The sequence below is a fragment of the Neoarius graeffei genome, chromosome 4 (assembly GCF_027579695.1).
Source record: "Neoarius graeffei isolate fNeoGra1 chromosome 4, fNeoGra1.pri, whole genome shotgun sequence".
Lineage (NCBI taxonomy): Eukaryota > Metazoa > Chordata > Actinopteri > Siluriformes > Ariidae > Neoarius > Neoarius graeffei.
In genome coordinates, this window is record NC_083572.1 from 68,095,224 (window position 1) to 68,122,344 (window position 27,121).

The 27,121-nt window shown below is 40.7% G+C and overlaps 2 protein-coding genes across 2 annotated transcripts in view; both read left to right on the plus strand.

The window, feature by feature from the left end:
- Positions 1-420: 420 nt before the first annotated feature.
- sec61a1b (SEC61 translocon subunit alpha 1b) lies at positions 421-13,866 on the plus strand. Its single transcript, XM_060919529.1, has 12 exons — positions 421-510; positions 1,498-1,565; positions 1,673-1,738; positions 1,882-1,960; positions 2,673-2,804; positions 2,897-3,006; positions 3,332-3,485; positions 4,951-5,111; positions 5,209-5,406; positions 12,496-12,687; positions 12,783-12,859; positions 12,963-13,866. Exons 1-12 carry the CDS (start codon positions 504-506, stop codon positions 13,147-13,149), a joined length of 1,431 nt encoding a protein of 476 aa, XP_060775512.1. The 5' UTR covers positions 421-503; the 3' UTR covers positions 13,150-13,866.
- A 4,508-nt stretch (positions 13,867-18,374) lies between these two features.
- emc3 (ER membrane protein complex subunit 3) overlaps positions 18,375-27,121 on the plus strand; it is a 10,237-nt gene continuing 1,490 nt past the window's right edge. Inside the window, exons 1-8 of the mRNA XM_060919530.1 lie at positions 18,375-18,531; positions 19,835-20,020; positions 22,021-22,078; positions 22,390-22,483; positions 22,618-22,722; positions 22,970-23,051; positions 23,227-23,306; positions 23,494-23,576. Coding sequence (XP_060775513.1) covers positions 19,866-20,020; positions 22,021-22,078; positions 22,390-22,483; positions 22,618-22,722; positions 22,970-23,051; positions 23,227-23,306; positions 23,494-23,576 — 657 coding nt within the window. The 5' untranslated portion in view covers positions 18,375-18,531; positions 19,835-19,865. The remainder of the gene's footprint in view (positions 18,532-19,834; positions 20,021-22,020; positions 22,079-22,389; positions 22,484-22,617; positions 22,723-22,969; positions 23,052-23,226; positions 23,307-23,493; positions 23,577-27,121) is intronic.

The following is a 27,121-nucleotide window of genomic DNA, read 5'->3' on the forward strand; positions in this document are numbered from 1 at the left end:
TTTATTGGTGAAAAGGAACACCCAAACAAAAATGCATCAGAGTTTATGAAAGTGAGGGCAACTGATGCACCTTAGTGATTATACATTTATTATTTACAGTTTACTCGTTATTTGTATTTGCTAGTTATTAGGTATAGTGTGAAAATAAATAAAATGTGAAAAAAATCATTCTCGAGTATATTTTGGCTGCTTATTCATTCAATCAAATGTACTGTCAATGTAAAAACACCCTGCTAAACATGAATGGCGCGGACTGAATCCCAAATAGTTCTCACAGGACACACAGTGCACTACCTAGGGTGTGAAAGGTACTGTTTGATGTACCCTATGTAGTGCACTTATATAGAGACTAAGGGGGCGTTTGGAGCCGAGCCCGAGCCGCACTCTGACGTGTATTAGAGGTTTTGAAAGATGACGTGTCGCTGTGGAGCCTCTTTCTCTTTCCTCAGGCTGAGCCACACAGCAGCTACTCAGCACCGAAACCCGTCCGGACCACCGGCAACATGGGGAGTGAGTTGGTGGTTCTCTTAAAATTATATTAAACATGTTTGTGCAGTCATGGGCTAATTCGGGAGAAACAGTGTTGTTGTACACATTATTATTATTATTATTCTGGCAGGCCTTTGCTTTGTGTTGTCCTCTGAATGAACCGGCGGGCAGGATGAGCAGCTCAGCCTTTCTACAGCACCGAATAGTTCTCAGTAGTACATTTTATTAGCGCTATTTATCAGTTATAATACCCAAGCTGAGAGTCCAGTCATTTTTGTTAGCCTAGATATGCTAACTAACTAACTAGCTAGCTAGCGAGCTAATTGAATAATTAACGTTAATTGCGCTCATTATCTCTAACGTTACCACAGCAACCAATCTAAATACCGTAATAGTATTACTCCTGTTATAGCCGTGTGCAGTTTAACTTTCTAACATTACATTTTACAAACACACTCTCTTTTTTTCAAATTCTCGAATATTAACTGCAACAAGCCAACGTTTGGCTTGAAGGAGCTCTGACGTCACTAAATGTGTTGTATGTATGTATGTGTATGTATGTATTTTTTTTTGTGTGTGTGTGTGTTTTAAAGCGTATTTAAATAAATATCTGACTTTTTTACCAAGTTAAAACTGTTCTGTTAGACGGCGTTAGGGATCTGTAATATAATCAAAAACAGCTCGCTCTTCTGAGAGATTTAATTGTAGTGATGACGTTGCACGAGAGTGGTCGGATCCCAAATACCTCCCTGTTGGATATACAGTGCACTACGTAGGATGAAAAAGCCATTCTTTCATACCCTATGTAGGGTACTTTTCTAGTGAGTTGGGAAGTTATTTGGGATTCTGCTCTAACAGTGCTCTCTAGCAGACTACATACAAGTAAAGCCACGTAGTCTGATGGGAAGGAAGAAGAGCACACGTTTGATGAAGAACTGGTGATACGTTTGATAAATGACTTCCTACCCTGTCCTGATGATGTTTTTATTCAATGCTAATCTTTTACAGTTAAATTTCTGGAGGTGATAAAACCATTTTGTGCAGTATTACCTGAGATCCAGAAACCTGAGAGACGGGTATGTCTGTCTGTCTGTCTGTCTGTCTGTCTTTCTTGATGCTGTATCCATCCATCCATCCATTATCTGTAGCCGCTTATCCTCTGACACTGTGACTGGTGTTACAGATTCAGTTCAGAGAGAAGGTGCTATGGACAGCCATCACCCTGTTCATCTTTCTGGTGTGCTGCCAGGTTTGTTTGCTTTACTCTGATTTTCAAAAGCTGTTGATGCAAATGGACGCTGGGTGTTAAACATATGCAATTACTTTTTCACTGTTTGACTTTTGAACAGCCATGTTTACTAATGTATAATATTTTTCCCCCCTCCTCTTTAGATTCCCTTATTTGGTATCATGTCATCAGACTCGGCAGATCCTTTTTACTGGATGAGAGTCATTCTTGCTTCCAACAGGGGTGCGTTTACAATCTTGCTCCCCCCCCCCCCCGAGACTCTTGATTTCGAAAAATGTAAACGACTTCTGACAAACTGTGAATAACTGTGTCGCAACATTTAAGGAAGTGTTGTGAATTTAAGGAAATTCACTATTACGTTACGCTAATAATATTTAGCAGACACTCTTATCCAGAGCGATGTACAACATGCCCAGAGCAGCCTGGGAGTAGTTGGGGGTTGGGTGCCTTGCTCAAGGGCACTTCAGCCACTCCTGCTGGTACAGGGAATTAAACTGGCAACCTTTTGGTCCCAAAGCTGCTTCTCTAACCATTTGGCCATGGCATCCTCCACTATTGTGGAAAATGCACATCTGGCTACTCAACTTGTGGGTTGTCTAATTTAGGAGTAGGTGATGCATCATCACTCATACGTAGACGTTTCTGATGCATGATCTACAGAATTGCATGCAAACTTGAAGCAAAACAGTAGAACTGCATTAAAAATGGAGTCGATACTTTCATTTAATGTCTAAAACAAAGTATTAGTTTACAGTTGTAAAGATTCAGAACTGTAGCATCTACTTGGCTTATTAAATAAATTGCAGGTTTGTGAAGAGAGATTGTGATACTTGATCATGATCCTAATAATATATCGTCATATTGTTCAGCTGTTGTCGTCTTGTGAGTGTTGTCGTTTGTTTTATGTTATGTGATGCATATATCTTCATTACAGGTACTTTGATGGAGTTGGGCATCTCTCCCATCGTCACCTCGGGTCTCATCATGCAGCTGCTGGCTGGAGCTAAAATCATCGAGGTTGGAGACACACCAAAAGACAGAGCACTGTTTAATGGCGCCCAGAAACGTATGTCGTTGCTCTTGTTTCTCAGCCACCCTGCTGTCATGATAGTCAGGCTATAACTAAAACCAGGCATAAACTTGTCAACTTCTTGGCAGTGTTTGGAATGATAATCACCATTGGCCAGGCTATTGTGTATGTGATGACTGGCATGTACGGCGACCCGTCAGAGATGGGTGCTGGGATCTGTCTGCTCATTATCATTCAGGTGAGGGGCATTTCTTTTTCATGCTGTGCTTGTTGTTATTTGCCAGCACCCTTCCATACTTCTCCGGTAAGCTTGTCATTTGTCTTGTGTGCTGCTTGGACAAACTTGCCAAATGGCTTATCTTTCATAATAAACACTGCTCTTTGGAAACCCTTGGACTCGTTTTACCCTGCAGTCAACATATTGATGTGGTTTGTTTCTTCAGGTAGATTAAGATCAAGTTGGACCTTTTTGTTAAAGACTAAAAAGGCACCTCAGTGAATTGCTTTGACCTTTTGATAATGGCGTTTTACAGTGTGCACTGATCATGCACTCTCTACTGTAGCTGTTTGTGGCAGGGTTGATTGTGCTGCTGCTGGATGAGTTGCTGCAGAAGGGTTATGGTTTGGGCTCGGGTATCTCCCTCTTCATCGCCACCAACATCTGTGAAACAATTGTATGGAAAGCCTTCAGTCCAACTACAGTCAACACAGGCAGAGGTAAACACTGATATCCTCAGTATTCAATTCAGTTTACGAAGATAGAAACGCATCCGTTTCTGTGCCATGTTTACATTTGTACAACCCCGATTCCAAAAAAGTTGGGACAAAGTACAAATTGTAAATAAAAACGGAATGCAATGATGTGGAAGTTTCAAAATTCCATATTTTATTCAGAGTAGAACATAGATGACATATCAAATGTTTAAACTGAGAAAATCTTTCATTTAAAGAGAAAAATTAGGTGATTTTAAATTTCATGACAACACATCTCAAAAAAGTTGGGACAAGGCCATGTTTACCACTGTGAGACATCCCCTTTTCTCTTTACAACAGTCTGTAAACGTCTGGGGACTGAGGAGACAAGTTGCTCAAGTTTAGGGATAGGAATGTTAACCCATTCTTGTCTAATGTAGGATTCTAGTTGCTCAACTGTCTTAGGTCTTTTTTGTCGTATCTTCCGTTTTATGATGCGCCAAATGTTTTCTATGGGTGGAAGGAAGACGTCTGTGCTTCTGGATCATGTTTAGATACGGCTTCTTCTTTGAACTATAGAGTTTTAGCTGGCAACGGTGGATGGCACGGTGAATTGTGTTCACAGATAATGTTCTCTGGAAATATTCCTGAGCCCATTTTGTGATTTCCAATACAGAAGCATGCCTGTATGTGATGCTGTGCCGTCTAAGGGCCCGAAGATCACGGGCACCCAGTATGGTTTTCCGGCCTTGACCCTTACGCACAGAGATTCTTCCAGATTCTCTGAATCTTCTGATGATATTATGCACTGTAGATGATGATATGTTCAAACTCTTTGCAATTTTACACTGTCGAACTCCTTTCTGATATTGCTCCACTATTTGTCGGCGCAGAATTAGGGGGATTGGTGATCCTCTTCCCATCTTTACTTCTGAGAGCCGCTGCCACTCCAAGGTGCTCTTTTTATACCCAGTCATGTTAATGACCTATTGCCAATTGACCTAATGAGTTGCAATTTGGTCCTCCAGCTGTTCCTTTTTTGTACCTTTAACTTTTCCAGCCTCTTATTGCCCCTGTCCCAACTTTTTTGAGACGTGTTGCTGTCATGAAATTTTCAAATGAGCCAATATTTGGCATGAAATTTCAAAATGTCTCACTTTCGACATTTGATATGTTGTCTATGTTCTACTGTGAATACAATATCAGTTTTTGAGATTTGTAAGTTATTGCATTCCATTTTTATTTACAATTTGTACTTTGTCCCAACTTTTTTGGAATCAGGGTTGTACAACTGTTGTCATTCAAGTAGGGATTTTTATTTATTTTCTCCCAGTATTTGTTTGGGAGCTAGCTCAGCCATTTGTTTGACCTTGTCCTGTTAGTCAAATTTGCTCTTAGATGCTAGCCTGTGTGGAAGCGATAGCCTTCATCAGCTGATGATAATATTAAATATTAACACATTTTGAATTTATTTGTGTCTTCCTTGCAGGCACAGAGTTTGAGGGTGCTATTATTGCTCTGTTCCATTTGCTGGCCACCCGTACTGACAAAATACGAGCACTGAGAGAGGCCTTCTACAGGCAGAACCTCCCCAACCTCATGAACCTCATCGCTACTGTCTTTGTGTTTGCTGTAGTTATATATTTCCAGGTCCGTAAAGCCTAGCTGGACTTTTCACGGTCATAGTTATAATAATTCCTGGTCTAATTATAAATCTAAAGTGGTGTCTCGTCTGTTTCTCCATCAGGGCTTCAGAGTTGATCTGCCCATCAAGTCTGCACGTTACCGTGGACAGTACAATACGTATCCCATCAAGCTTTTCTACACCTCTAACATTCCCATCATCCTACAGTCTGCTCTGGTGTCCAACCTGTACGTCATCTCTCAGATGCTCTCCACTCGCTTCAGTGGCAACTTCCTGGTCAACTTGCTGGGCACCTGGTCTGTAAGTACCCAGTTTTTGTTTCTTGTAACATCTATGGGAGACGTTCATGTAAGTCAGCTTGAATACCCACATAAAATTCTTGTGTACATAATGATGCATCTAAAACAGATTTACGGTAAATGTGCAGTAGTCATGTGGGCCCCCCCCCCCCCCCCCCCCCCCATGCTTGTACAAATAACCTGGAAGATATGTCGAACGTGACAGGGGGAAAAAAAATGAATTAAGCTGTGCCCTTGTGCTGAAATACATTCTGCCCCTGAGACATGACGTTTTCCCCTGTGACTGTCACCTTCAAAAGCACACTAACACGACACAGCACTCACCTCATTAACATTGTTTCATCACGCAACACCTGCGAACGCTGATTGGGGGAGTGGCCACGCGTGATTGACGAAGCGCTTCCTTTAAATGTCACTATGCTGCATCCGTAGCTAGGAGGGAGTGTAGCGCAGCAGAGCAGTATAGAGCGCCGTTTGGTTCCTGTGCGAGCAAAGCGTGAAGGTGCGATTCTGGAGTAGAAGCTAAACCGAGTGGAAGACTTGTACATTGTTGCCGATGACGGAATCTGCGGCGGAGATTGCAAGCCGACCCAAGCAAGATTTCCGTGACGGAGGAACATCGCAAGCCACAGGTGGGAGGAGCTAATAGCTACTTCAAGCCCGATGCAGGAAGCGGATGGCTAAGGTCTGTTGAAGTTTCGGATCCAGGACAGTCCAGTTTACACAGCCAGCTCCAGAACTGTGAGTTAAATCGTAATCCACACGCCCCTTGCTGCTCGTTTACCAAGCGCTACAACTGACTGGAACTACAAACGCTTTCTCCCTCTACACACACTAACATTTACAAACATACAAGCCCACACACACACATGAACACTGGGTTTACACGACATTTTTGTTTATTTTTTCATACCCCTTTTGCTGTATTGGGAGCATCAGGTTATGGAGTTGTATTGATGCCATTATTTTTTTGTGAACAAGTAAACAGAATATGCACGTTTAAAACCTACTTTTTATTGTTTTATTATTGCTGGCGGTGGTTACCTTTAGTTAAGTGGCAGGATTTTGGGCCTGCCTGGCACCCGAACTAAATTGATACTTAAACCTTGGGTAGCACCGTTACACCCTTAGCAAAAGTTTAAGTAGCTGAGGAAACCTGACTTCCAGTTTTAAATTCTTGTGCCTCCTGTCAGTCATTTTATAGACACACTACGGGCCACCTAAGATCCTGGAAGCGGAGCTTCATGAACGTGGCCGGGAATCGTTCAAATGTCGCAACATCCTAACTGTTAGCGGCATAATCGGCAGGGGGGTGTTGATCAAAAATACACCTTTTTAAATTGCTCCTGAAGTTTGGAGATGCATTCTAGCAAGATGTTTTAACAATATAAATCTCTCCATGTCAGTTGTGACGAAACACATGGCTACGTCCATACAGCGCTCGAAACTAACGGTGTCCCGATGTCCCGGGGACCATAAAAAATGTCATCGGGACACAAAATTATCATATCTGGGACAATCCCGGGACAATGGAAAAAAAAAATAGATCTACAAAAAAAGTTCTACATTAATATTATTTACAAAGCCGTAACACATACGTAGACATTCACCTAATTTGTCAATTTTAATTTTAAAACGTTAACAGCGAAAAATACATAGTAGCTACACTTTCGATGCACCTGCATCCGTAGGCTACAGAGCAGCGCATTCTGTTCTAGAATCTTCGGCCGGAGTCCGCATTATATGGACTTGGAATGGAATTGCTACCGCACACGCTGCGCCGACTCTTGCCAGAACAAAAATGCTGAAGTGGTTGAAGCGGACCGACCGCGGGGAAGAAACTGAAAGCCCAGACATAACGTCTCCGGGACCTTCAGGATCCAAAGTGTCATCGCCTGGTCTGCAGGCAACGCGAGCAACTGAATGAACTTAATGAACACTGTTAGACACGTTATAAAATACAACAGGAATGATGTGGATGATATTGACGGAAGATACCGTTCAACAGAATAAGTGAGTTTTCTTGGTGTCTTTCTAGTTCAGAAAGTTTAGTCAGTCAGCAGCACAACTAGGCTCGGACCTGCCACTATGCTGATGTTGCTAACATTTGCACCCGGCAGCGAAAGTTCATAAAATGGATAACGGAAAGTTCATAAAAATGGATAACGGAAAGTTCATAAAAATGGATAACGGTAATGGATAACGGAAAGTTCATAAAAACGGATAACGGTAATGGATAACGGAAAGTTCATAAAAATGTATAACGGTAATGGTTAACGGAAAGTTCATAAAAATGGATAACGGTAATGGATAACGGAAAGTTCATAAACGGATAACGGAAAGTTCATAAAAATGGATAACGGTAATGGCTAACGGAAAGTTCATAAAAATGGATAACCGTAATGGCTAACGGAAAGTTCATAAAAATGGATAACGGTAATGGATAACGGAAAGTTCATAAACGGATAACGGAAAGTTCATAAAAATGGATAACGGTAATGGCTAACGGAAAGTTCATAAAAATGGATAACGGTAATGGCTAACGGAAAGTTCATAAAAATGGATAACGGTAATGGATAACGGAAAGTTCATAAAAAACGGATAACGGAAAGTTCATAAAAATGGATAACGGTAATGGATAACGGAAAGTTCATAAAAATGTATAACGGTAATGGTTAACGGAAAGTTCATAAACGGATAACGGAAATTTCATAAAAATGGGTAACGGTAATGGCTAACGGAAAGTTCATAAAAATGGATAACGGTAATGGTTAACGGAAAGTTCATAAAAATGGATAACGGTAATGGATAACGGAAAGTTCATAAACGGATAACGGAAAGTTCATAAAAATGGATAACGGTAATGGCTAACGGAAAGTTCATAAAAATGGATAACGGTAATGGCTAACGGAAAGTTCATAAAAATGGATAACGGTAATGGATAACGGAAAGTTCATAAAAAACGGATAACGGTAATGGTTAACGGAAAGTTCATAAACGGATAACGGAAAGTTCATAAAAATGGATAACGGTAATGGCTAACGGAAAGTTCATAAAAATGGATAACGGTAATGGCTAACGGAAAGTTCATAAAAATGGATAACGGTAATGGATAACGGAAAGTTCATAAAAATGTATAACGGTAATGGTTAACGGAAAGTTCATAAACGGATAACGGAAAGTTCATAAAAATGGGTAACGGTAATGGCTAACGGAAAGTTCATAAAAATGGATAACGGTAATGGATAACGGAAAGTTCATAAAAATGGATAACGGTAATGGCTAACGGAAAGTTCATAAAAATGGATAACCGTAATGGATAACGGAAAGTTCATAAAAAACGGATAACGGAAAGTTAATAAAAATGGATAACGGTAATGGATAACGGAAAGTTCATAAAAATGGATAACGGTAATGGTGAAAAATGACAAGTTGGCCTTATAAGTGCCAACAGATATTCAAGGTATAAGTAGATGAAATGAACATAAAAGGGGTCTTATTTTCAACTAAAGTGTACTGCAGATGTAGGGAGTTGAAACATTTTCTGAATGAGCTAGTTGCCCCTTTAAATAAACGGGTATCTATTCATACAGTGAGATCGCCAAAGTTTAATAAACTGAAAATGCAATAACTGTAATTTTGAAGTAGATGATGTATTGGACATGTGTCGCTTGTGTCTTGTGACTTATTGTAAAAATGATATAAAGGGTTCAAAATTGCATAGTTACAAATATAATAGTAACTTCATATGATAATATTAACCACTGGTTATTTCAGAGAGGAAAAAAATGGGGACACTATTGCTTCCATTTGGGACAATACAACACAGAATTCGGGACCACTGGGGGACACAAAGAAAAAAAGTTAATTTCGAGCCCTGCGTCCATATCACTGTGTGCCCAGCTCTATGCAGTCTCACATGTATTTACTTTATTCTTGTATCTGAATTGTTCTGTAGAGCCACTGCAACCTCCGTGTTATCTAGAAACTCGTCTTTTCAATGGCCAATACTCTAAGGCTACATCCACATGACAACGGCAACGAGATGTTATTTAAAAATATATCGCGTCCAAATGGGCAACAATCAGTAAAATATCAGGTCCATATGGCAACGCAACGCTTGCTGAAAACGATGCAATACACATGCCACACCTCTAGGGGCGCTGTAAGACGGTCCCTTCGGAGACACGAGAACAATAGAAGTAGTAAGGATGCATGCGCATAAACTATTATGCGCGAGACTTCATATTAGCCACAAAGTCAGGAAAATCTGTTCGTAAAATTACATTATAATGACCAAATACAATGAAAAGTATTTTTCCAGTCTCACCTGTGAAAGGTAATCCCATGTGATCTCGTTTGGACGGCAAACCTGTTGGTACAGTTAAACGCAGCACATGAATGAGGCATCTTTATTCTCCGCTTTGACCTATCCAATATGGCGGCGAGGATGACGTATGATTCTACGCGGAAGGCGGCGTCTTTAATGGTCCGGAATAAATTGAATACTACACGTTGATGGATTAATTTGTTGTTTCTCACCTGTGAAAGGTAATCCCATGTGATCTCGTTTGGACGGTAAACCTGTTGGTACAGTTAAACGCAGCTAATCTTTATTCTCCGCTTTGACCTATCCAATATGGCGGCGAGGATGACGTATGATTCTACACGGAAGGCGGCGTCTTTAATGGTCCGGAATAAATTGAATGCTACATTGATGGATTAATTTGCTCCTCTACGCCCTTTTTGAGGAATGTATTGTCGGACTTAAACCATCATCTGAAGAGGTGAGATCGCTCCTTTTTTTCGCTATTTTTGCTGGCGGGATTGACTCTGCCCTACGGGCTATTCTCTCTCTCTCTCTCTCTCTCTCTCTCTCTCACTTTGCACCATTACACAATAAATATTCACAGTGAAAATATTTTGTAAGCGCGTTTCATGTACCAAGTTATAGGATTTGTTGACAACTCGCATCGCAATGAGAAAATCATTGGCACTACTGGTGTTAAGAATCAGACCATTTCATAAATGAATATTTTGCTGTAGAGCTGCAGTGTTTGTACAATTGCATGTTTTTGCTTCACTATTACTGTCACTATTCTGCTTCTTGCATTACTACTGTGAACTAACACTGAACATAATAATAATAATATCAAAGCTCGTGTTTCACTCTCACTAGTGCTCTGTAAGGCTTTTTCCTGGTGATATTCGTTACACTTCTACCCGGCGTGAAGCACTCACAGTCATGTGGTTGTGATGTCATCGTAAACAAATCCGTTCTACTCATCCAGACGACTTCACAACGGCAACGTTGCCAGATCTTTCCACTCTGGAACCCGTTCTCAAAAAGATTGCGTTTTGGGCACCCAAAACGCCGGTGCCGTGTGGATGCCAGGCCTAAGCGATAAGCAATTGTATCGGAGTCACCTGAATCCGTTGCCGTGTGGACAGGGCCTAAGTCGACGGGTAACTTTCTGCAACGACAGGCTTCAAAATTCCTATTATTGAAAATTGATGAAACTAAAATGAGCAATGTTAGCTGCACTGGCAGATCAAAATAAACGCCAGTGGACAAGTGGGGACCCCAAACACAATAAATCTGCATTCCACGTGCGTGTTTCTCCGGTACAGTGTTTGCTCTCCCTTATTTCTGAAATGAGACATGCTTTGTTGCTCAGCACTGACAGGAGAGCTCCCATTGGCCAGCGTGCAGCACAGCAACCAACCATAGTCCTTGTTTCATACTCCAGCCAGGTTCAGCTGTAGCAACAGAATAAACGTTGGTCTCCGCAACTAATTTAGCATCTGTACGTTGAACCGCCTTGTTCGTCTAAGCTACACCAAGATAGCCTTTGAGGAAGCCGCAGAACTTTTAATGCAACTTCATCTGAGCCACGTATGAAATCTCTAATTAGAGATGTCTAGAAGTGCCGATCACCGGCGGTCTTCTCTGCCTACACAGATGGTCTGTGCCCAGAAAAAAAATTAAAACTCTCCTTTCAGTGTTCGATTTTATATCGTCTTCGCTGCCCATAAATTGCTGCAAATCCAGTTATTTCACCACGAAATTGTCTTCGATTCGGGTCATGACTGGAAGTGATGCCATATTTGTTGATAGAATCTCGTGCTCTGATTGGCTGAGCTGGACCATGTGACCACACTGTCGTGTATGTAGTTATGTTACAGAGCCAGGCAGCGTACTACAGTGGGTAACTCAGAAAACCAAGCACGTGCACACATCTGGAGGGAAATTTCATACATATTTTGCAAGTATTTTACAGGGAAATGGTTAGTAATTTATTAGCTGAGAACGCACCAGAAGGCATGTAAATTTCTAAATTGGTAAGCTTCCTCCCCGCATTAGGCCATCTACTCCCCCCAGCTAATTCAGATTTTCAGTAGAACCCTGTCTAATGTTTACACAAGCTCAATATGTACATGGAAAGATTAGCTTCTGTGGTTGGGACAGCCATTACCAATTTACCACACCATGATAATCAAGACAATCATTGCAAAATTCGGCACAAATACTACATGTGCTCTAAAATAATGAATTTTCTTAAAATGATTTGAGTTGACGGATTCGTTTTTCAGAAATTCACTACCTGAAACACCTTATTTTAAGAGCTTCTCCCAACTGCTTTTTTTTTTTTTTATGCCAAGATTGTACCGGAGAGCCCTAAACTTGCTTCAATATTTAAAATTTTCCCTGCGGAGTTCTTCGCTCGGCCATCATACACCCTTCTTTCAATTTCTAGATAATACCCTGACTGCAACCAAGGTCAATTTAATATTCTACATCATCAGTAGTTGACATCTTTTAAGATCAGCTGTCAAATTGGTATTTTCCTTTGCATTAAAAGAAATATGCCATGCAAAGAACAAACCGATTGTTATAGGCTGACTTGCGTGATGCAGCAATTGGTCGCAATCTGGCAAAACAACTGTGTTTTGATTACAAATGGTAAAAATTTGAGACTATCTTGCAGGCACGTACTTGTTTTCTGCATGAAGCAGATCATAATTTTGTCAAGTGTGTGTGTACGTTTGAAGCATGGTCATGATTCGTATGGTACATGTATGTTAACAGGACACTTCGACTGGCGGGCCAGCTCGCGCTTACCCTGTAGGCGGTCTGTGTTACTACCTCTCCCCTCCCGAGTCATTTGGCTCAGTCTTGGAGGATCCAGTCCATGCTGTCATCTACATTGTCTTCATGCTGGGCTCCTGTGCTTTCTTCTCAAAGACATGGATTGAGGTGTCTGGATCTTCTGCCAAAGACGTGAGTGTATTTTCAGGTCACTTATGCCATATAATACCAGATTCTTTTGTACGGAGTTGAGTAATAATGTACATAACTGGAATTCTCTATACTAGGTTGCAAAACAGCTAAAAGAACAGCAAATGGTGATGAGGGGACACAGAGAGACATCCATGGTGCATGAACTCAATAGGTAAAACACAAATGCTGTCTTCCAAAATATGGAACAATCAATATAAAAAATAAAAAAGCATGTCGACTATGCGTGGTTCGTCAACTCTGCTGTTGTCTTGTAGGTACATCCCCACAGCTGCAGCATTCGGAGGACTGTGCATAGGTGGCCTGTCTGTCATGGCTGACTTCCTGGGTGCTATTGGCTCAGGAACAGGAATCTTGCTGGCTGTTACAATCATCTACCAATACTTTGAGATCTTTGTAAAGGAGCAAAGTGAAGTCGGCAGTATGGGTGCTCTGCTCTTCTAAACAACAAAAGCCCTACACAGGCACCTTGGACTGATACATTTCCGTTTGTTAGTTAGTTCTTTTTATATAATTATTTTATCATATGGACACATTCAGTGCTCTGCCAGACTTAGGCATTTGTGCTTCTTTTACCAAAAGCTCTCTGAATTCATCATGGGAATGTCCTTGTCCCGGTCAGCCAGGACACTACCTGTTGCATTTTTTAATCAAGTTACTAATGGTTAAAAGCACAGATGTGTGATCAGGAACTAGTTGAACCCAGTGGTTTGGACGTATCTTGGTTTCTCCAACCCAAGATTTAAACCAGTGCCAGTGTATGTGTGATCAGGTAACTGCAGTGTCATGTAATGAAGACTGTTAATTGATATGATGTAAATAAAAACTTTTTTTTTTTTTGACAAAACCTCTGAATTAGGAGAGGTGTGTATTGCCAAGAACAAACGCCTAGTTTTGTTGCTTATTTAGGGTCAAGCTCTGGCTTGGAGACTACATTTATTAATTGTTGGTATGTAGTATAGATCCATTTCATTTGGTGGCTTTGTTTTCTTGTGTGTGTTGGTGGTGGTTTGTTTTTCTGTATGAAGTATTTTGTATATTTTGGAACATTTGTTTCATGCACTCAGCAATATCTGCCTCCCCTCACCTGACTCAAGAGGAAAGAGCAAAAACTGTACTAGTGCATCCAAAAAAAAAAAATTAGAATATTCTAAATTTCAATATTTTCCATCAGTTATTTAAGAAAGTGAAGATTTAATATATTCTAGACTCATAAAATTTTTCAAGCATAAATAATAATGGCCCACCCAAGGTAGTGTGTGTGGGCTGTTGTTATTTAACATGATTAATGATATCTTCTCTACAGTTGAACAAGGTATAGGTAAATCTCTATGCGGATGATGGGGCGTTATGGATGAGAGGCTGCATATGTCAGAACAAAAATAAGTATGGCCTAAAGTGCAAAAAAAAAAAAAAAACCTTAATGAAAGTTTGAGTAAATTATTCAAACAGTATAAATATTGTGTATCTCTTGGGTCTAGTTGGGAAAGTTGGCTAGAAAAGGTGCACAAGCAACAGGGATGACTGCAGCCTTGAGATGATTGCTAGGAAAAGTTGATTCAAGAATTTGGGAGAGCTTCACAAGGAGCGGACTGAGGCTGGTGTGAGTGCATCAAGAGTCACCACGCACAAACGGCTTCAGGGAAGGGGCTACGACTGTCGCGTTCCTAATGTCAAGCCAACCAGAGACGACAACAGAAGTGTCTTACCTGGGTTAAGGAGCGAAAAAACTGGACTGTTGGTGGTCCGAAGTCCTCTTTTCAGATGAAAGTAAATTTTGCATTTCATTTGGAATTCAAAGTCCTAGAGTCTGGAGGAAGAGTAAAGAGGCACAGAATCCAAGGTGTTTGAAGTCCAGTGTGAAGTTTCCACAGTCTGTGATTTGGGATGCCATGTCATCTGCTGTTGTTGGTCCACTGTGTTTTATCAAGTCCAAAGTCAATGCAGGGATATTTTTCATCTGCAGGGACAGGAAAGCTGGATGGACTGAAGGAAAGATTGCATGTTCTCCCCGTGTCTGCGTGGGTTTCCTCTGGGTGCTCTGGTTTCCCCCATAGTCCGAAGACATGCAGGTTAGGCTAATTGGTGGCTCTAAATTGACCGTAGGTGTGAACGTGAGTGTGAATGGTTGTCTGTGCCTATGTGTGAGCCCTGTGATAACCTGGCGACTTGTCCAGGGTGTACCCCGCCTTTCGCCCGTAGTCAGCTGGGATAGGCTCCAGCTTGCCTGCGACCCTGTAGAACAGGATAAGCGGCTACAGATAATGGATGGATGGATGGATGGGAATAGGTGGCAGGGCATATAATTGGATTCTGGATTTTTTTTATTTGATAGAAGGATACAGGTAAGGGTAGGTGTGGAATATTCCAAAGTATACACAATAGAAAATGGAACTCCACAAGGTAGTGTGTGGGCCGTTATTATTTAACATTATGATTAATGATATCTTCTCTACAGTTGAACAAGGTATAGGTAAATCTCTCTATGTGGATGATGGGGCGTTATGGATGAGAGGCTGCATATGTCAGAACAAAAATGCAAACTGCAATAAATGAAGTAGAAAAATGGGCAAATAAATGTGGATTTAGATTATCAGTTTCCAAAACACAAGTAATACGTTTTACAAGAAGGCATAAAAATCTCATCTATTTCTGTAAAATTATATGATCATCCTCTTGCATTAAGATTTTTCAGAGTTTGGTTTGATGAAAAGCTAACATATGGAAAATTCACTTAGATAAGGTCAAAAATAAATGCAAAAAGATACTCAATATTCTCCGGTGTTTGACAGAACAAACTTGGGGAGCAAGTAGAGCATCCTTAAAAAACATATATTGGGCTCTTAGGAGGTTTGTGTTTGATTATGGATGTCTAGCTTATATGTCTGCAGCAGAATCAAATATTAAAACAGATGTACTACAAGCTCAGGCTTTGAGGATCTGCAGTGGGTCTTTTAAAACATCCCCAGTGTCTTCAATGCAGGTGGAAATGGGGGAAATGCCATTAAAGATTAGAAGGCTACGATTGATGATGGCATATTGAGTCAGTCTTCAGGGGCATTATGACAACCATCCTGCTAAAAGTATAACAAAAGATTATAAATATTATAAATTATAAATACCGCGAGACTGTACGCGATAGAACGAGAAAACAATATGGCTGCGCCCATTTGCTAGAAAACGTGTTTTAACTCCGTTCGTGCTTTTGTTTCTAATGCGTTGAACTTAATTCAATATGTCGTGGAAAGCGTAATTGCGCTTAGCCAGAGAGGAAGTTGAATCTAATGAATGTGGTGAATACAGAACTTGAAACAAAAGCTCATGCGAACAGAGTAGCCAAGAAACTCTCCAAAAGAGCACTGCAGGAAGATAAAAAAAAAGCAGAAGGAAAGATCAGAGAAACAAAAGCAGAGAAAACTGGAGGAAAGATCACAGAATGCACCCCAGAAAAGAGCATTAAACTCCTCTGCAGTGAAACCTTTCAAAAAGAGAAAGGTTTAAATCAAATATCTCCAATATTTGCTGTACATATGGATATATCTAATATTACTGAATCACTGATTTCTGCTCATATTCATGATTTTTGAAAAATTAATGTGGCTTATATTAGACTAGTATTGACATTAACTCGAAACAAAAAAAACAAACAAATGAGATGAACTATGGATACTATTGTTATAACAAAATCAGTGGAATATTTAGGCAAGTATATTCTTCAAAGCTACATTTTCATCTAATTTTTATAAATAATTTTTTTTGCCACTTATGTCATAGATTACAAAATATGGCATCAAATAGATACACATTATTGTTAAATTCTGTTGCTTTTCTATGTTAAATCTATGTAAAAAAAAATGTGTTCTATAGCATCTTTAAATGTTAAAATCTCAACAGCTTCAGGGGGCTTCACCCCCTGTACCCCCAGCAGGGGTGCTGCCCCTGCACCCTGCAAAGGGCTTGCAGCCCCCTTGACCCATGCTGATAGTTTCTTACATTCCTTTATTTTTTCAATTACTGCTGGGATCCCTGGCTTAACCTCTGCCTACTACTCTTTCTTACTTGCCCCTTTCTCAGAAATATATTGAGAGGGCTGAATTAGCCTAACCTGCATGTCTTTGGACTGTGGGGGAAACCGGAGCACCCAGAGGAAGCCCACACAGACACGGGGAGAACATGCAAACTCCACACAGAAAGGCCCTCGCCGCCCACTGGGCTCGAACCCGGACCTTCTTGCTGTGAGGCAACAGCGCTAACCACTACACCACCATGCCACCCGGAAGACATCTATATTACATTGAAAAACAGGTGAATAGTGGAAGGATAGGGGGCAGGAGTTGGAGAGAAGACATCATGATCACCCATTTAAGAATTGGATATACAGGACTTAACTATTCTCTTAATAAAATAGGCAAACACCCAACCGGAAATTGTGAATACAGTAGCCATCCGGAATCAGTAGATCATGTAATACTTCACTGTAAGAAATATGAACATGAGAGAAATGAGTTTTATCAATCTCTCAGAATGGTTAATCATCACAATTTCACTTTACCTGGATTATTCAGGAGAGTATCAAGTCAGAGGTATTCTTCTCATCTCTCATCTCGTTATCTCTAGCCGCTTTATCCTTCTACAGGGTTGCAGGCAAGCTGGAGCCTATCCCAGCTGACTACGGGTGAAAGGCGGGGTACACCCTGGACAAGTCGCCAGGTCATCACAGGGCTGACACATAGACACAGACAACCATTCACACTCACATTCACACCTACGGTCAATTTAGAGTCACCAGTTAACCTAACCTGCATGTCTTTGGACTGTGGGGGAAACCGGAGCACCCGGAGGAAACCCACACAGACACGGGGAGAACATGCAAACTCCACACAGAAAGGCCCTCGCCGGCCCCGGGGCTCGAACCCGGACCTTCTTGTTGTGAGGCGACAGCACTAACCACTACACCACCGTGCCGCCCAGAGGTATTCTTATATTATGAAATTTCTGAAAGATTCAGAATTAGCTAAAAGAATATAAGGGTTTGTTTGTTTTTCCTCCCTAATATCTCCTGTTCCAGGCGGCACGGTGGTGTAGTGGTTAGCGCTGTCGCCTCACAGCAAGAAGGTCCTGGGTTCGAGCCCCGTGGCCGGCGAAGGCCTTTCTGTGCGGAGTTTGCATGTTCTCCCCGTGTCCGTGTGGGTTTCCCCCGGGTGCTCCGGTTTCCCCCACAGTCCAAAGACATGCAGGTTAGGTTAACTGGTGACTCTAAATTGAGCGTAGGTGTGAATGTGAGTGTGAATGGTTGTCTGTGTCTATGTGTCAGCCCTGTGATGACCTGGCGACTTGTCCAGGGTGTACCCCGCCTTTCGCCCGTAGTCAGCTGGGATAGGCTCCAGCTTGCCTGCGACCCTGTAGAACAGGATAAAGCGGCTAGAGATTATGAGATGAGATGAGATAATGGATGGATGGATAGATAGATTGTTCCGTTCCACACTCCAGCCCAGTAGGTGGCGGTAATGCACCTTGAAGTTGGTTTGCCAACCGCCATAAAACCTTAAAGAAGAAGAAGAATTCGGGATTCGGCTGTTGACTTCACTGCGAGTCGCTGCTTGTTCACACTCCAGTCCAGGAGGTGGCGGTAATGCACTTAAAAGCTGTTTGCCACCCGCCATAAAACAATATAGAAGAAGAAGGAGTCGCTGCTATGTGTGTGTGTTCTCCTGCTAGCCAGCGGAGCTGATGCGGTAAAGGGAGTGCCGATGCTGCCGTTGGGTCCATACACCGCCCGAGTCTGATATTAGAGGAATTAAAAAAAAAGTGTCTTATAATTACAAGGTACAAAGGTTGTGTTTGGTGGTAAAAAGTTCTCCCTGGCTGTTTTCTTATTAATGGTTGACCGTCGAGCATTTCAGGAAGCAGCTAATGCTAGCGCTAATATTGCCAACTTATTCTCAATAGCAGGCATGTAAACTATCCAGCGTTAGCTAAGTGGCTAATATTGCTAAGCTAATACTATAGAATGTTGGACATAACAGGGCTAAGGGTTGTTTTACAATCAGGCTACGCAAGCTAAAAATCACATTTAACACTTATCTTCAATATCAAAAGGCTTGACTAAATAAACTTGGTTGTTTATTGTAGCCCTGTGATAGCTCTATTTACCATGCAAAAAAAAAAAATTGGTGATAAGGTTATTTTTGGTGAATGTATGGCAATATGTGTCATATTTAGCAAAATTACTCGTGTCATTTAGAAAAAGTTCTTTTTTGACCACAGGTAGCTCCAAAAGGGATGCACTTAAATCATTCTTTATACCATAAAACACATATTTGGTTCCATATCATTGGAAACATAGTTAAGTTTTAACATTGAATGCCAGTAAGTTTTCAGACTATTTTGATCAAATTAGTATGGAATTGTGTCAAAAAAAAATGTCCTCTCCGAGACAGCTAATTTTTCAATATAAAATAACATATCTAAAATGATTATTTTCATCCTAAAATGTGGTCAAGATATTGGGACAAATATTAGAGACAATTAACACAAAGCTTACAGGCTTATATTTAAAAGCACTATGGAAGTAGTGGATTCTGAATTGTCAAAAAAAAAAAGTCCTCTCCGAGAATCACTTCATTAGTTTCTCCCAGCCCTGCTTAAAGCTACACTTAATCTTGTTATAATACAAACTATTACACATGCCTATCTGTTCTTTAACTTGTCCTTCACTTAAAAACTCGTACAAGAATCAATTTGAATTTTGGACCCCTGTGAGACAAACTTTGTACCCTGATTGTAAAACAACCCCTAATACAAGTAATGGTTCACAATGTAGAATAGCTAACTGATAGCATGACTGTCAGTTATTTATCTACATAAACATAAATTTGCCTTTAAATGTCTCTTGGCTGGCTTTCATTAGCTAGTTATTTTGGTTTTCTCCAGCGTGGATTAGTTATCTTAATCTGGTTGTCCCGTTTACCAGCTGGTTTCTGAGGAGACCCATTTCTCACGATTTCTTGGGCTTGTCTTGCATTGGGAGCCTTGTGTAAAGTCATGCTTAAGGTTATGAAGATATCTAAGAGCTTTATCATTATTTATTGCTTATTTTCTAGATAAAAATATACTTTGTTTCCTATAGGTTGTTCCTGTCAGCATCTCTCCAGTAAATCATGGCAGAACCAGAACTTTTGTTGGACTCCAACATCCGTCTGTGGGTTGTGTTGCCCATAGTGTTCATCACTTTTCTCGTCGGGGTCATTCGACATTACGTCTCCATCTTATTACAGAGTGACAAGAAACTCACACTGGAGCAGGTTTCGGACAGGTACCCGGCATATTAGGTCTCAGTATTGTTACACAAGCCCTCATCTCATTACCTCTAGCTGCTTTATCCTGTTCTACAGGGTCACAGGCAAGCTGGAGCCTATCCCAGCTGACTACGGGCGAAAGGCGGGGTACACCCTGGACAAGCCGCCAGGTCATCACAGGGCTGACACATAGACACAGACAACCATTCACACTCACATTCACACCTACGGTCAATTTAGTCACCAGTTAACCTAACCTGCATGTCTTTAGACTGTGGGGGAAACCGGAGCATCCAGAGGAAACCCACGCGGACACGGGGAGAACATGCAAACTCTGCACAGAAAGGCCCTCGCCGGCCCCGGGGATCGAATCTAGGACCTTCTTACTGTGAGGCGACAGCTCTAACTACTACACCATTGTGCTGCCTACACAAGACCTGTGTCTCCCAAACTGATCTCCTGCTTTGGGTTTAATGATGGTGTACTCTCTGCCTTGGGTTCCGCTTGAATTCATTATCCGTGCAGTTGATGGAAAAACCTGGGGATCTGTTGCCAACTATTTATAATTTAAAGGCCTTATTAGATTAGATCAGATCCCAGATACGTTATTTCCATCTCTTGTCTTCCTGGGTCAAATCGAAGTAGGGAACAGGATGCTGTGAAGAATCTTTTTTTTTTTTTTGTGTGTTCTTGACCAGTTTTTTTTTTACTTGCATTGTATGTTGACTGCACACGACACGTTATCTCGGTATCTATTCACTTAATGAGCATAATGAAGCCTTTTGTGGCAGTAGCTCATTTCATGAAATAGATATTTTAATATTCCGGTTTCCTTCCTAATCCAACCTTGGCACACTGCCAACGCTGTGCCCGAATCTTTCTTCCTCTGTGGCATAACAGCAATATTTATTCGAGCATATTCAAAATAGATCGTTGGAACACGAGTTTATATCTTTTGAGATTTATGAATTTTCCTCAGGCTTTCTTTAATATTGGGAGAAAAAAAAACCCTTCTGTATCCTGCTTTTTCCTGCTGGTGTGTTTTATTGGTTTGTTGTGGCAGAGTACTATATCATACCACATAACACAATTTATGAATAATTGCAGTATTTTTCCTGTTATTTCCACTATAGTTTCTTCGACATTTCACATATTGACAATTGATCCCCTGGTGAAATAGTTGTAAATTTTTTTTTTTTTTTGATGCAAGGAAAATATTACACATTAGCAAGCTTCATGTTCCCAACAGTTTACATGGGTGAGCAGTACAGCAACATGATTTACTCAGTCTGTGAGCAGTCACAGATGGTCCTACGTTTTCCAGAATGCTTGAAATTACAGGCAGTAAATCTTGTATTGTAAGTATACGACCAGCAACAGCTAATAAGTGTGAGAAAGGGAACTCTGAGGGGACAGGAAATTTGTCAGCAACCTGAAAATAATCAGATAATACTGAAGGATTGGTTATTAAAATAAAGGATTCATTATTAAAGCAGATAAGCCTCAAGCTGGGGCGGCACGGTGGTGTAGTGGTTAGCGCTGTCGCCTCACAGCAAGAAGGTCCTGGGTTCGAGCCCCGTGGCCGGCGAGGGCCTTTCTGTGTGGAGTTTGCATGTTCCCCCCGTGTCTGCGTGGGTTTCCTCCGGGTGCTCCGGTTTCCCCCACAGTCCAAAGACATGCAGGTTAGGTTAACTGGTGACTCTAAATTGACCGTAGGTGTGAATGGTTGTCTGTGTCTATGTGTCAGCCCTGTGATGACCTGGCGACTTGTCCAGGGTGTACCCCGCCTTTCGCCCGTAGTCAGCTGGGATAGGCTCCAGCTTGCCTGCGACCCTGTAGAAGGATAAAGCGGCTACAAATAACGAGATGAGCCTCAAGCTGTGCAATGTTTGGTCCTACGTTAAGATGTATGTAAAACTTGAGAGCTTTCTGAATTATCAATACATATGTACTTTTCTGCCCCTCTGCCATATTTAGCAGTTAAACATTTGTGGGTTGATTTTTGTTTTATATACAGCCAGGTTCTCATAAGGAGCAGGATATTAAGAGAAAATGGAAAATATATCCCTAAACAGGCGAGTTCATTCCTTTTGTCACACTGAATGCTTGTATGTTTGTGGATTATATGCAGCTGTATGCACTGGATAGAGAAACGAGCTGCACAGTTTATGAATGTATTCTTTCTGCCGATCGCTTAATGCTAACGTTGTAATCAAAACATGCTTTTTTTTAAAATGAATTTAGTAACTAAACTAAGCTGATGAATTCTGCTTCCAAATTGTAACCATGTTTAACAGCCTCAAATGATCCATTATCCATGCTCATCCAGCTAATCAGGTCGAAATCTAAACAGTGTTTTGTTTTTTTTGTTTTTTCCCCCCAATAGTCCTTCCTGATGAGAAAATTTTACTTCAATAACCCAGATGATGGCTTCTTTAAAAAGACAAAAAGAAAAGTAGTACCTCCTTCCCCAATGACTGGTAAGCATTAAGATTTTACGCAAAGGTCAGTTTTTTTTTTTCTTTTCACGCCCTTTGTGTTTTGGTTTGTTATTAATATGTATAATGTCAATAAGTGAAATAGTATGTATTAATTTAAGGTTATATCTTTCCAGACCCAAGCATGTTGACAGATATGATGAAGGGCAACCTGACAAATGTTCTTCCCATGATCCTTATTGGTGGCTGGATCAACTGGACTTTTTCTGGATTTGTCACAAGTAAGAGATGACTTGAATCTTTGAGCCAAACTGATATTTTGTTTGTGTTATCAGAGCATACATGACAGTGGGCATTCAGTGGAAGAATACCATGATAAATCCATTTAATGAGTTTTGCATGATATGATATACAAGTGTACGGTAGTTCTGTAAGATTCTGTATCATGCACACTTTTTTTTTTTTTTTATATTATACAAATGAATGATTGAGCGCTGATGGGGTTAAAACAAATGGTTCTCTCCTCAGCTAAGGTACCGTTCCCTCTCACACTCCGTTTCAAGCCTATGTTACAGCAAGGGATAGAGTTGCTCTCGCTTGATGCATCCTGGTAAGTGGTCCAGCAAGATCTCTTTACTTTGATGTATGGCCTGCATCTAATCTAGTGGTAATGTACCCTAATGATTTCTTATCCTTTAAAGTTTTTCTGCTGTCTCAGGGAACATGTAGCAAAGTCCTTGACTGCTTAAATATCAAGAAAAGGATCATTTTGTTTACATTTTCAGGGTTAGCTCAGCGTCCTGGTATTTCCTGAATGTCTTTGGACTGAGAAGCATGTATTCTTTGATTCTTGGACAGGACAACGGTAATAACATTTTCGTTTCTTAGACTTTTTTACATGTTACTAATTTGGGGAATATTTTAAAAACAAAATTTATGTACAGAGTATAAATACATGTTTGAAATGCTATTAGTAAGCGTTCCAGCGCACATCATATGAAATAAATGACGCTGTTCACTGAAATAATCTTGATAAAATTGTCACATGACAGGTGCAGATCAGTCTCGCATCATGCAGGACCAGATAAGCGGTGCAGCTATGGCGATGCCTGCAGACACAAACAAAGCATTCAAGGTATCTCAGACTGAGCAATATCAATAACATTTTGTAATACACTCTCAGATAATTTTTAGATACACTTACCATAAAGGGTGCAGTTTCTAGGTATGTAGTTTGTGATTGTTGGGCATCTGTTGGTATGCGTAGCTTATCCTATCAAAAAGCTCCTCCTCTGTTCACAACCCAGACGTTTAAAAATGTTCCCATGCCCGATACGCTTGTACATGTACAACACCCACTATGTCCGTGTCACTGCTGTGCTGAAAATGGTCAACTTCACCGAATAGCTCGTATGGCAGGCCTCTGGTCCTGACTACCACCAGTAATAGTACTTATACAAGATGAACCTGTGTACTTGATAAAGTGGCGACTGAGTGAAATTGTTCTGTTTGTGTAGGTTTATACATTAGTATCTGAAGTGATGTGCTTTGACCTCAGTAATAACACAAGTGCATGAAGTCAGTTTTAACTGAGGCTTTTAAAGAAATCTGTAACTCTCCTGAACAAGAACCTCAGTTTTCATGCGAGAGCTACCAGGGGCCTGTGATAACTCTGAGAACTAATAACTAATGCAAACTGTGCTACAAATAAATTTATTTCATACTTGTGCAAATTCTGCTTGTTGAACAACCATATTCTGCTCCTCATGAGGTCTTTACCAGAGCCACTGACTAGCAGTGTCTAGACTACTCTTCCCAAAGGCTAGTGCAAAAGCACCCAACTTTCTGGAACACAACAAGATTGATTTGCTTTTCTGTTTTCTTTTAATGGAGCTTCTCACAATTTAGTGTTATTCAGTGCAGAAAATATCAGCCCAGTAGTTCCTGCAGAACAGTACTGGAGCAGGAACTAAAATTGGTCCTGGTTCCTCCAGTGGAGACAGACTTTGCATTTGAGCTCCTGTAAAGGTTCCTGGCTTCCTACAAAGCTCATGGATTACTAGTTTCCTGAAGTGGAAAGGCTCATAGTAGGAGAGACTATAGTTGGGTTTCTGTTGCAGTTTTATGCAAAATAGAAGCAGTATTAAACAAAAAATTCAACCAAACACAGTTGCAAATGGGCTGTTTCCACTGAGTGTTATGCAATTAAAACTGGTTCAGGGTTTCCCATACATAGACCATTGTGTGGCGCAGCGCCACACAATGGATTCCTATCGTCACACAATCAGACTCGCGATTTTGAAAAAAAAATTCCGTTGCGTATCGTTCCGTTCATTCATAGTGCTCTTTCTTCTCGTTCACGCGCGTGTGCGCACACACACAGAGAGAGAGAGGCGTGTACACAGGCCTGCCGTTGCGCATATACCCGGACTGTAAGTAGGCCTGTTGGACTAATTAAAAATAACGCAGCCTTCCCGATTCGCCTTCCGACCCCTTATGTTAAAAGGTAGTCTACGTTGTGCTTGTGATGAGCTTGATCATAGCCTTCTTGGCTTACAGGAAACGGACATCCCTGAGTCAGGCTATAAACCAATTTTGATGCATACAGTAGCAGCTTGACACGAGGAACCGGCCTTATTGCATTATCCCGTTTGTTCCGCTTCAGCAATGACTTCCCTTACGATAGGGCACTGGAGTTTTTTTTTTTTTTCAGGAAGCCACGCAGAATTAAATGTTCTGATAGGGCATGCAGGCTTTGCACCAATTAGGGTAATGCTTTTTCATTATTGTTAGTTGCCTTGGTGTTACCTTAAGTGGTTTCTTACATCTAATTATGATATTTATTATTTTGTTACATTATACTATTTATTTTATTTTAGTGTTGGTTGAGGTAAGTGTTGAGTTCAATATTTAAATTAAAAACCTCCAGCTTGTTTTTTGCAATTTATTCCTTGAATGTCAACTAAAGAATGACAAAGATTGCCACCAAAAAGGCGAAAACTAAGGTAAAAACCAGAGATGCACCGATTGACCGGCTGCTGATCGGAATCGGCCAATTTTCACATGATCGGCCATGACCGGCAACCGGCCAGTCAAAATTAAAATATGCTGGTTTTTTGCCGATCAAAACTTGTGTATCACATAGGGATGAAAGTGGAAATACTCGTAATTCGCAACTAAAAAGACCGCAGCTACACTGGCAGCTTGAACATGCTTTCTAGTGCGATTGTGTTGCGCTTGCGCAGAACAGTGTCAGTCCTGCGCGCCTAACTGGCTCCGGCGCGTGCGCCGTCAACAAAAAAAAAAATTCACTATATTTGGATATCCAAATAGTGTTTTTTTTTTTGTTTGTTTGTTTGTTTGTTTTTTGTGCCAGATATTGGATGTGAAAAGAAGAAAACATTTGTGGTTGTGTGAATTTCCCATTACAGGAATTAATACGTTAGCCTAATACCAAACATCTAGTTAGATTTGTACAAAGAGAGAAAGAAAAAAAATGTCTCCTTGTTTGTTTTACAACCTTGGTTGCACTTGATTCCATTGGAAATTACTCTACAAATACACATTTGACAAAGATGATAGAATGGCTATGGTATAAGTATGACTGGAAATTATTTTTGTATTTTGATACTGAATGAAGAAATGGGTTGTTCTATAAGGCATAAGTTTTCAGATCTAAATAGGCTTATGAAAGTGTGTTCCATAGCAGTAGGCAAATTATATATGAGGGGGAAGTTGTTTTTGTGCCAGATATTGGATGGGAAAAGAAAAAATGTTTGTGTGAATTTCCTATTTCAGGAATTAATGTTAATACCAAACATGAAGAAAGATTTTACAAAGAACAATGCCTTTTTGTTTGTTTTCAACCTTTGAGGTGTTGAAAATTTATTACTGAAAATCTGGCAGAATGTTCTGTTAAAGAAAAGATAAAAAGAAAATAGTCTGTGTGTGCTGAGAAGTGGTTTGAAAAAATGAAATCGGAATCGGCCAAAATTGGTATCGGCAGGTCACACTCCATGGAAAATCGGAATCAGCCCAAAAAATTGCAATCGGTGCATCTCTAGTAAAAACTAAACTTGAACTTCAATTTTGGTGAGTAATATTCATAAATTTAAAAGACAGGTTTTCCACCAACATCAAGCCCAGCAAACTAATGGCCTGCCCTGCAATGTAAAGTTGGGTCGAGGAATGAAACCAGGCAGGGTTCTGGTAAAAATTGTTTTAGCTGTCTTCTCTTAAAGAACTTAAAAGAATTTAGATTGAACTGAATAATCTCAAATGCTTCTTGTAGCTTTAAAATAGTCCTAGCAGGTGACTCTGAAGAAAAATACTGTGTGTTTGAACACCGCCCGCTGTAAATACTTTGCATACACCCCAATGACCGACTGCCACGACACCACCGCGCACGATTCCCTCATCGGCACAGTGGCGCACCATAAATTGCTACCTGGTCTGTGGGAAACACTGTGGTTTTTCTCCTCTCACGATAGCTTTTACAAAGAGCTGGGGTTTTTTTCTTCAGAAAGGTCGCGTTTCCATTTGCCTGTAGTGTCATGTAACTTAATGTTTCCATCCATTTATCTGTAGCTGCTTATCCTGTTCTACAGGGTCACAGGCAAGCTGGAGCCTATCCCAGCTGACTGTGGGTGAGAGGCGGGGTACACCCTGGACAAGTCGCCA